Source organism: Leptosomus discolor, chromosome 4 (assembly GCF_034619465.1).
Source record: "Leptosomus discolor isolate bLepDis1 chromosome 4, bLepDis1.hap2, whole genome shotgun sequence".
Taxonomy (NCBI): domain Eukaryota; kingdom Metazoa; phylum Chordata; class Aves; order Leptosomiformes; family Leptosomidae; genus Leptosomus; species Leptosomus discolor.
This window is the reverse complement of record NC_141394.1, coordinates 15588316-15600000: the sequence shown is the minus strand read 5'-3', so window position 1 is coordinate 15600000 and position 11685 is coordinate 15588316. Positions and strand designations below refer to the sequence as shown.

At 36.1% G+C, this 11685-nt stretch overlaps 1 protein-coding gene across 3 annotated transcripts in view; it reads right to left on the bottom strand.

Annotated features, from left to right (window-relative positions):
* LRBA (LPS responsive beige-like anchor protein) overlaps positions 1 to 11685 on the bottom strand; it is a 421265-nt gene that overhangs the window by 241102 nt on the left and 168478 nt on the right. For all 3 annotated transcript variants that reach the window (XM_086464075.1, XM_086464077.1, XM_086464076.1), the window contains exon 36: positions 420 to 586. In XM_086464075.1, the coding sequence (XP_086320201.1) occupies positions 420 to 586 (167 nt within the window). The remainder of the gene's footprint in view (positions 1 to 419; positions 587 to 11685) is intronic.

Genomic DNA, 11685 nt, shown 5'->3' with positions numbered 1-11685 from the left:
ATGTTTGTTTGTTTAAAGTGTGGCAGAAAAGAAAACAAGTTACTAAATTGTGGTTTAGTCTTGAACCATATAGTGCAACCATACAGAAAGCTAAGAAAACATAGCTGTAAGAAAATATTTACTTCTAAAAATAAATTACAGGGGTAGAACTGGACATTCAAACTGAATTCTATTACATTGTTATAGCAAAGTTTAAAGTCACAAGAGAATAATCCTGTTTTTTTACTGCTCTAATATAATTCTAGTTCTCTAACATTCACTCTTCATTTTACCTTTTCTATATTACTTTGTTTTTTAAAAAAAAAAAAACAACCCAACACCCTGAAAAACTTTGTTTACCTTTAAAGACACTAATTCAAATAACCTGAGCATAGCCCAACTCTCAAAAAATATTTTAAAACACCCCAAAAATGCTTTACCTTGGTGCAGAGCTTCCCCAGGCTCCATGCTTGTCTGTCAGAATGTTGATAATTTTCTGTATTAGTTGAGTTGCAGTCACCTGGTCTCGGTACTTAGCTGCCATTATCAAATGATGACACATTTTTTCTTCTTCCCTTTTGTCTGCAGAATACTGGGCACACAGTGACTATGAAGAAAATAAAGACTTCATTACTTTACATTTTAATTATACCATCCCAAGGAACTTTGAAGCACTTCATAATTAATTACTCATACAAAACCCTTGAGAAATAAGAATTAACCCCATTTTACAGGTTTGAGAATTGAGGCACTGCACAGCTGCCCACTGTAAACCTGTCCAGAGCGCCAAGCAGAGGATCTTTGTTTACCATGAATTCTTTAACCCTGTAGCATACACACTCAAGATTTAGCAAATGCCAGTAAGTTAGTGGCCTGATTGCATAATAATATATATAGGCACAACCACTTTTATTTTATAACAAAGTCAGTGAATAGCATTATAAAAACAAAGAAGCAAGTTTCAGAATGCCAGCTAGCTGACCACTCCTGTGACTTTTCGTTTGGTTCAGGTAGCCAACCGTTTGGCGTTGTTTGTATAAATATACAACTATAAAAACTAAGGAGAAAATCTACATCTCTTCAGAAGACAGAACGTGTATGAAGACTGAATCGATCTTTATCAGACGGCTTCTTGAAGCTGAGCACACGTGCAGGCCAGCATGGGAAAGTAAGTAATTCTAGCTGTACTACGCTTGTTGTATAAACATCTGTTTGCCAAGGTACCCAAACCCAAATACTAGCAAATAATAACTGGAAGTCATACCTACAAACAGATCCCAAAACTAGAAAAGATTCTTTATTGACAACATTTTCTTATAATTTTGGATTTTGTCAATCTTCTTAAAATTTGTCTGTTAATACAGAACTCAAAAAACGGGCACCAAATTTAGATCACCCCCTCATCAAACCACTGTACATGAAAACTCACAACAAATTCAAATATTGGCAGAAACAATAAAGGCTTTTCCCCACTTCAGCACTCCCTGCTTCTAATTTCAGTTTTCATCTGGCAATTCCACAGGTCGCATATGCCAGACAAAGCATTTCAGCCTTTGTCAATGATTTGATTATTCTGTGATCTAGTTAGTAGAATGGACACAAATGTCTGCCTAACAACAACAACAAAAAATGGCTTTTTCTTTGTGAAGCACAGCTGATGTAGACACTAGCACAATTATTTCTTAGAGCTTCGATAACAGCACAATTTCATAATGCTTTTTGTTTAAAGCAGTAGCAATGCTTTTTCTATATAAATCTATACATACCAGCATTAGAAAACTGCTGCAAAAAATAGGCAGGCTATGAATGTTATTTATATATGTGTATAGACAAATACATATATGTCATATAAAGTGAGAGAAAGATAGGAAGAATGTGGGAAAAACACACAAGTAAAATAAAATTTGGGGTTGTGTAGATTTTCATAGACATTAGATAACAAAAATGTACTAACAGATGAATAAATACTAAAAAGCTATTTTAACAATTTTAATATATTTACAAATTTCCTCATCATTTTTCCCACACCTCAGAGCAATGCTCACCTGATGAACAGATATCCAGGAAGGAAGAATGAGCAGCTGACTTTCCAAGTCAATGAGACGTCAAAAATTGGCTTTTGTACTCCTACATAAAGCACTCTGCCACCCCTCTTCACAAAAAAGCAAAATGGCTAGATCATAACCAATACTAAACAGGATTTTTCTATCTCTTTAATCTATTTTGCACCCATGATGATTCTGAGTTCTTTTCAGCACTTTGTAAATGTTTCATAAGCTGTTATTTTTAAGTTGCCTGAAAGGGCAGAATTCTAAAAACAAGCGTATAAGGTAAGCGAAGTAGTAAAATGTTTTAAAGTGCTCTTTAATGGATCCTCCTTTACAATTTGAACAGCAACTTTTCATATCTGACATAAAATCCATAGATATAAATCACATTAGAGGGTTATTCTTTCCCCATTATCAATCTCTGTCTCTTTACGGAACATTAAAGTCACATTTGACCTTAAAACATGATAAAATAGAAATCAAACTAGAATGTTTTGTAAAAGATATAATGAACTTGTACCTCTTTAAAAAAAATGTCTCTTTATGATGTAATTTTGAACACATCCTTCATTAAATACCAACAAAGATTTTCAAAGTGTAGTTTTGATATTCAAATGAAGGAAAAAAAAATGCTATTTTATTGTCCTGACAACTTCCATGAAAACAGAATCAGCCTGTTATAAAATGGAAATGTATAGGACTCCACTTTTCAGCAAATTCAGCACTTAATATGAATAGAAATTTGCAATTACCCACCAAAACTGAGACATTCCCACATGCAGCAATCCCATAAAATCGTAACACCACTCCAGGAGGGACTCTTAACCATAGCACGCTCTTTACAATATACTTTTTACAAACAAGAACAGAAAGAAGCCACAGTTCTGCCAAATATCTGGCCCCACATGTATAGTTACTAACATCAAGAAAGTTTTGCAAGAATAATCTTCTTTTTGATCACACAGGTGACTCATCACTTGTTCAGTCGTTCCTACCCATGATATGCCAAATATTCAGCAAAAAAAAAGAAGCTATTTCTCCCCCTCCTTCTCTCAAATAATTTTTAATACAGGAGTGAATAAAGACTGACTCCACCAAAAGAAATGGAAAGAGACCCATCCCAAAGTAGCCAGTCACCACTAGACTGTTCTAAAAGCACTAAAAAGTCTCTGTTTCTCTACTGTATTTTTTCATTTTCCAGACACCTTCAGGTTCACCTGATCTACTACTTCGAGAGATGCAATACCAGGATATAGAGCGGTACATGTTAATACTTCACACTAAATCCCAAACATTCCATTTACATAAAATAAAAATTCAGCTTGATTTCTGTTTGTGCACAAACTCAAAAATATATTTTTACAGTTTTATTTCTTCTTTATTGTTTGATCTTTTGCACTTGCAATATGCACCCTGTCATGCTTGAATATGGTTTTACAATTATATATACAGTTGCATGCAAACTAATTTGTCAAACCTTCCTTCCACTAGTGCTTTGGCCTGCATAACTTTTGTTATCTGTTTGGGCAAGTGTGTAATGAAAGTATAAGCACAAAAGTACTTACTCAAAATGAATCAAAACACGTTGAAAGGAGAAAAATGTATTTTCATATATACAATCCACAGGTTATCTACAAAAGTCTTAAATTCAGTAGCTGTTAAAAGTTTTACAAAAGCAAAGCATAGTAAGCAGACTCCTTTGACACAGCACAGAGCAGAGGAAAGACCCTTGCTCTCTACTCCTTCATCCAGGATGGAACAGAAACCTCTTCGCCACTATTGTAGAGCAGAACAGGGATTTTTCCCTCTCTCCTGTTCCCTGCTTGGACAAGATTACAGGCTCTTTGAACATGTAGGTTATCTGAAGATTTATTTTTAAGGAACAGCAATTCTAAAGGAGCACAAGGTCATCCAAAAGGCAAGTTACAGATAGGAAAATACAATACATTCTGTATGCAGGAAATATTCCAGAAATACTATCGCAAAATACTGACAAAGTGAATTAGTCTATTCTGCCTGTCTATATTCCAGTGAAGAGGAGGATTAATCTAGTGTTTTCAGAACTATTTTATCTTCGATCTTTATAAAAATGGCAAATAAAAGATTTCCACTGCACAGTACCATCTGCCTGTGCACCTTTGCAGTCCCAAAGTTACAGTGCAATGCTTTCTACAAACCATGAAAAAGTTTAATAGTGTAGGCATTTTAAAAGCAATATTGCACCCTTTTACTTTTATTCTTCAACTCAAAGATCACAAAGAAGATTTTTATATATGCCAGTTCCTTTGTCTAATTTGGCTAAAAGCTACTTGCTTTGTGAACAATCTGTCTTAGAGGGTGCCATTTAAGAGGAAAAGTCATCCATAAGATAACACGTAATCTTGCCACTAATGCAAATTCCCTACAAATAAGGATATTTTAGTAAATGAAGGAGCTCCTCAATCCCCTGCTTTCACAGATCTTTGCACTTGACCTCTGACCTGAGGCTTAAAGTCTGGACTAAAAATGCTACCCAGGGAAATCTTACAAAGACTCCTGAATAAGACTTAGAAAAATGAAAGCTTAAAACCTCAACAGTGAACAAAAGTCAACCAATGACAATGTCTGACAGCCACCGTCAATTCTGAAGTGATGCCTCTGTCATCCAACGACTCAAAGTATTGATTTCTCTCAGCAGGAAAAAAGCTTAAGCCAATGAAATAGATATAGCATCATCCCCCCGATAATAGCCATCAAGGTTAACACCAGCAGTACACTTATCAAAGTATCTCTTCTATTTCTTCTTGTTTTAATGGACTGAACACAATGCAACGGCTTCTCATCTCTGCAACCTATAGTTTTCCAAATCTTATTTATCCACTTTTCCAGCCTTTTATCTGATTCTAAGATTAAAAGAATCTGCATCTAAATCAGCTGCTGTTTGTAATACAAATTGGGGCGGGGGAGTTGGGAAGAAGTGTTTTTGTAGCCAGACATTCCTGGGGAAAAAAAAATAATGCATTTAAAATCACCAGGGAGGGCAGGGCGGGGGTTGGGGAACACCGTTGACTTAGATCATACTGAACAGACTGGTAAAACTATGGTCATGACCAGAAAAAAAAACCTACCACAGTCAATTTGGGTTAGTGATTAGAGAGAAATGCAAGAATCTCAAGAGACATCTGGTTTTAATCTGTGCTGAGTCAACAGCTTTATTTTTTACCTTTAAGTCTCACAGTATTAAGCTTTAGTAAACCCAACTGAACACTAGGCAACAGCACTTTTACTGAGATTGCATCTTTCAAATGAACCCCATTTAGTAGAACAGGTAAATGAGACAAACTAACAAGAGTTCAACTGGATACCAAACCAACCGACAGAATAAATAAATAGTAAAAAGAGACAAATAACATCAAATTTATTATGCAATATCCATTAGTACCATAGACTTTTTTCAACCTTTTTCTTTGATGCTTATCTAATTGATATTGTGTTACAGCAGCACCTTTGGATCACAAATCAAAGACAAAGCTTTACACAAAGAGCCCTTACACCTTGCTAGAAACTGGGATTTGCTACACGTGCCCTACATTATTCCAATATTCCAGCTCTGTAAGCATCACTGCTAACCATTGGGATAAACAATATGCAGAGACAAACATTCTTTTTGCACCCAAGAAGCCAGTTCTTACTGTACTTACATCCATATTCTTTCCATTCACAGCATGCACTAGGATAGACACTTTCCTCCCTTCCTCTTTTGCAAATCTAGTTTATGTCTGAAGTCCCTTCATACTATTCTTGTTTTAAAACACACTAAGATCCTAAAAGCGCTGTGCTTGGGCATTAAATTTGAGATCCTTTGGGTCCACATCTTCCAAGCACAAGGCATTTTTCAAGCTAGAAATAATCAAAGTACAATTCCCCTATGCTATAGAAACAGTAAAGCTCAGCACTTCTGCACAGGTGGCTCTGTGCTCTCAGATTAGATATTAAGCAAAGAAGGAGCCAGTGATGATCTTTTAAGCCATTTCCCAGCCACACTGCATCAACCTTGTGACATTCAACTGCTTCAACAGCACAGAGATTAGTACTGTATTCACTAAAGAACTTCCAGTCCAATATAACAAATTAATCAGATCCATGAACAACTTCTGGAACTGACAAACTCATTTATTTAAAACAAGGAACATCCACTCTGTCCAGCAAATGAGAAATATACTTACATAATCTAAGGATTCACTATACATGCTTAGTGAGGGCCAAACTAAGGTTGCACTGCTCTCATTTTTCATAACTGTTGGATACTTGCATTTGCAATCATTTCACATTGTCATTTCTACACAACTTAAGTTTTAAAAAGGGGGAAAAAAAATACCTTTTAATCATGTGAAAACATATATATAAAAGCTTCAAAGAGGGCCAAATACAAATATTTCTATCACTTCGAACAAAGCGAAGCAGTATTTGATTGTTACCTTGTCTGTAATCAGTAGTTAAAGCTGTGTGAGCAGCTTGTTACTGCTAAAAGAGAAATACAGTATTTAGTTCCAGTCTCCAAAAGTGCAGTGGAGATTGGCCTAGGGAACTGTCCCAGTTCTACTTTCAATGCTCCCCAGCCTTTCTTTCTGTTCCCTTTTATCTGCAGGCTTTTTCTCGTATTACCCAAACTTTGCCTTTTGTTCTTGCTGTTAGTACCTTACTCTAGCAATAGCATCAACACACTTCCTCCCTCCTGTACAGTATGAACATGAAGTAGAATTAGGAAATAGTTATCAGCCACTGCAATGGTGTTGCTGTCAGCTCAGGAAACATTTGCCAAATAAGTTTTGCTGTGGCTTTCAATCCATTCTTCAAGATCTTGTGAAAATCTTTGTATGCCCAGGGGCCTGATGGCACATTTCCAATAAACCCCAACAAACTCAAGCTCTGAAATGTCCTCATTCATTAAGTGCGACCACCACCTCTCCAACTGTCTTGTTCCACCAAGGCACAGTAAGGACTTTTGTTACCTGTAAGGTAGGTAGAAAGTAGTTCAGCAGTTTTGGCCCCAGCAGCCAAATGATTACTTCCCTAGGATTCAGATTTCCAGACACCCTACTGCCAGCACAGTTCTTTTACAACTTACAGCACCAAGACTTGGCACGGGAGTGACGCTTGAACAGATTGAAAGCCACATGCAGTTCAGACGGCACAGATAAACCTAAATGAAGTCTCTAAGAGCAAGTAACACACATTATCAGGTATTTCTGAACAATGCAACTTACTAATTAAGAAGCCCTTAAGGGTACTATGTAAATGGCAATTTTTCACAAGTTTTCTGCCAGATAAGTTCTGAAACATTTTTCATTAATAGGAGTAAAAGGTACATTTCTGACAGTGTGGAAACAATAATACCTCAAAACATGGGAAAAATGGAAATTCTCAATGAGATAAAAGTAATATTTTTAAATGTTTTAATTTAGAAACATTTTGCCAACCTTCTTCTCCAAAACAAGAAAAAAAAATATAAACCTTAAAGCAATTCAACCTCAGAGAGCACAAAAAAATGAGCCAGAATGATTCAGATGATAAGCAAATAAACCAAAAGGTAATTTGGAACCTTATTACAGAATGCCTTGTACCACTTTAATCTATAAATGTGGCTTCAGTCTCTGACTATAACAAAGTGAAAGGCATTTGCATGAGCTAAAATTCTTTAATTTCTATAGCTATCAAAGACACAACTATAAATATTTAGGTATATTAGTATTTAAGACATGACTTACGTTAATTGTCTCAACACCTACCTTACAGGAATGTGTAGTCCTATACAGGACTCTATTATTATATAAGAACTCACATTCATATTACATGTAGAATATAATGCAAAAATAATCAACATACCTCTGTTGAGTTTGTTATTTATTGTTTGATATTCCTGCTACATCACACTCACTATACTTCCCTATAAATTTGCAAAACACATGCAAAACAAATTTATTTCCAACCAAAGCCTCTACACAAACAGTTTCCAAGTATGTAAAGTTCCAGATTTCCAAAAGACAGAAAGATTAGCCCCTTGAGATATCACTGTAGCCTGGGGTTTGTGTTTCTATTTCTATTTTCTACATAGTTCCCCTCAAGCACTTTTCAGCTTTCCCTTAGTATCTTGGTTTGAGAACACAACTCTGATTTTAATCCAGGAGCTTCAGCATGTATCAAAATACACCAACTCATGAACAACGAACAGAGAAATCACATTCATTTGAGATAACAAGACATTTAGGCATAATAGTTTCCTATCTTGTCTTGACTGGTTGCATGCCAACAACAAGCATTAACAACCTTCAGTACTTTGGATACCAAGCTGGTTTCAGACCTGACTGGGCTCCTTAAGATGACACTTATGATGCTTAATAAAAGGAAACACCAAATAAACAAGCCAACCCTATTTGTAGTTTGCCTTTCTATAACTTTGTTCTATACTCTGATAACAGAATCAAAGACATGTTTTGAAAGTATTCTACTCTGTACAGTAATCTAGTACTCACTAGACATTAGGAACAAACAAAGGGAAAAATACCATCAGCACACAATAAAAATCTACGTATACACAGGGGTACATAACGGCAATTAAGGTAGATGTAGGAACAAATCACCTATCATTCTACACCAAGCAACAGAAGGAGCTTTAAAAGTGTTCTGTGCCATATTTGGCAAACTTTTTGTGAAATCTCAGCTATGAAACGTTCAGATATGAACATGAACTCCTGATCCAAAAGGTAACCCATCTGTCCTTCGCCAGCTTCTATCATGCTTCCTCCAAGAGCTAATTTAGTGGACTTGATCTCTGACAGTTCAGGACCTTTTCAGCCTCTCACAATGGAGAATGATCAGCTTGACTAGCACATATCCTTGATCAACACTGCTAAACAGGACAAACATGTTTGCTAGCAAAGTATTTCCTTCCCATGCACAGAAAAAAAACCCTTCAGTTTCTGCCATTATGTCATTGCACCTTCATCCATATCTGCAGAAACATTTTAATTCATTATTAAGGAAAAGTATTAAGGGCTTCTTTTCTTATCAGAGGACTTTCAAATGACTATCAGAGAATCTGTGAAAAAAAGAAGGATTATATGGGATATTATTCAAAAGTCTATTCAAAAATATCATGCTTAGGGCTGCTGATTCACAAGTTTCTAACTTACACTCCAAACTTGCTCTTCACCTTATGGTAAACTAAGATTCTTGAGAGGCTTATTCTTTAGAGGACCAAGTATTTTAAAAGCAGGATCTTTTGATTAAAATGATGATGAAATGGCAGAGATTTAAAAAAAAAAAATCCAGAAGCAAATGGGAAGGATTCTTAAAATATGGGGGTTTATAGCAGTTAGTCTTTAAAATCATTCCTAGCCACTTACTTTGGACACATGTTAAGCAGTCACAATCACAGCTTTAGCTTAACTTCCGCCTTAATTTAAAGACTCCTATCAGTATTCCGATAGCATCAAACTATGAAAAGCAAATTATTTCAACTTTTTTTTCCCCTCTCCCTTTTTCAGTAGTCTAAGTTATGTATTTCATTCCAACAAGCATATGATGTTTTTTCCTTTGTGATTCGATCTCATGCATTTATGCAACACAATTTTGGAATTTCAGAACAGCATGACACAGGTATGAATAAGTTTGGGGTTTTAATTAACATTTTTATTCAGAAAAAGTTCTACCACCCTTGAAAGGTTGACATTTGGCTTTAAAAATTGTTGGGGGAAGATAATGTAATTTCTTTTTAGAACTGTGTGATTTTACTCTCCATAAAAAGAGAGCATTTGAAATATTCTGACTATTCAAAAGTCAGAGAAGAGAAGACTGAGAGGGGACCTTATCAACGCTTATAAATATCTAAAGGGCAGGTGTCCAGGGGATGGGGCCAGGCTCTTCTCAGTGGTGCACTGAGAAAGCAACAGTCTCTGCTTTAATTTACAGCAGTCTAAGTCAAAAACAATCATTCATAAAACTCTAGATCCTTATACTGAGCCATATGGAACAAGGACTAAAAATACTCCATAACAATAGCTTTAAAATTTGTGTTTTTCTTGCTCACTTGGTTTACATGAAAAGACTGCAATGATGCAAGAGTCAGATTTTACCTTCAGAGAAATGAAGTACTACGTAGCACCAATAAATTTCTTAAATCATCCTTTATATTGCCAACATTAAAAAAAAAAAAAAAAGAAAGAACACTCCATAAATACATTAATTTACATTTACATAAGAACATAAAAGAACCATTTCACGAGTTTATCCTTTTAGTTCTCATTTCAATATTAGGTATCAGAACTTGTGCAACATCCTATTCTAAGGCTCTGATGTTCTTACTGAGTTTTATTTTTGGCTTTGTTTCAGCTCAGCATAAAGGTTTTCTGTCTAGTTGGGTTTTTTTTTAAATGGTATGAGGGTGTTTTCATACTACCCCTCAATAATAGCTATCACCATTTGTTACAAACAGCTGAACTCATGGACATCGGTGTAATAGCACAAAACGTTACACAGTACAACTGCACAAATCCTGCTTAACTAGATTTTAATTTTAAATTTTAAGTCAGTGTCAAATAATAAACTCAATACTTTGAGCTTGTCAGGTTTACAGCACAATAGTCACACAGAATAAAAAAGCAACACAAATTTCTGTGGATTTTCAGAACAAGAATTCTGATTAGTGCAGTCTTGTTCCCTTTCCTGGAAAGCTGTATAGGTCTACTCAGAAATAAAAGGCTACCGTTATAAAAGAAGAGGAATGTCACCCTTATCTGCGCGTGGCTTTACAATTTTCCATCATTTCCCTCCCTGGATCCCAAAGAGATTTTAAGCCCCATCTACTACAAAATAAAGATAATTTGTTAGCAATTTAATTGTAAAACATTTATTTAAAAAATTACTGTCTCTTTTCAACCATCACTTACGGAGGTATTTATTTCAGCACAGTCACTATATTTTGTATTCAGAACACAGCATTCTCAATGAAATGTTGAAGCTTTCATTGGAATAAGAAACACCAATTCAGGATAAACTATTGCACTAGATGCAGTATTTTGCACAACTTCCTCCTCAACTATATTCCAATAAATGAATGAAAAAATACTGCATGTGACTAAGAAATACAGGTAACATTGAAAACCTTAACTGTAAGTGCCTTCAGGCTCTACTAATGAACTTTTCACATAATCACAGAATGGTAGGGCTTGGAAGGGATCTCTGGAGATCATCTAGTCCAATCCCCCTGCTAAAGCACGTTCACCTACAGCACATTGCACAGGACTGCTTCCAGGTGGGTTTTGAGTATCTCCAGAGAAAGGAGACTCCACAACCTCTCTGGGCAGCCTGTTCCAGTGCTCTGTCACCTGTAGAGTAAAGAAGTTTTTCCTCATGTTGAGGCAGAACTTCCGGTGCTCCACTTTGTGCCCGTTGCCCCTTGTCCTGTCACTGGGCACCACTGAGAAGAGCCTGGCCCCATCCTCTTGACACCTGCCCCTGAGATATTCATAAGCCTTGATAAGGCCCCCCTCAGTCTTCTCTTCTCCAGGCTAAAGAGCCCCAGGTCTCCCAGCCTTTCCTCATGAGAGATGCTCCAGTCCCTTCATCACCTTCATAGCCCTCTGCTGGACTCTCTCCAGTAGCTCCCTGTCTCTGTTGA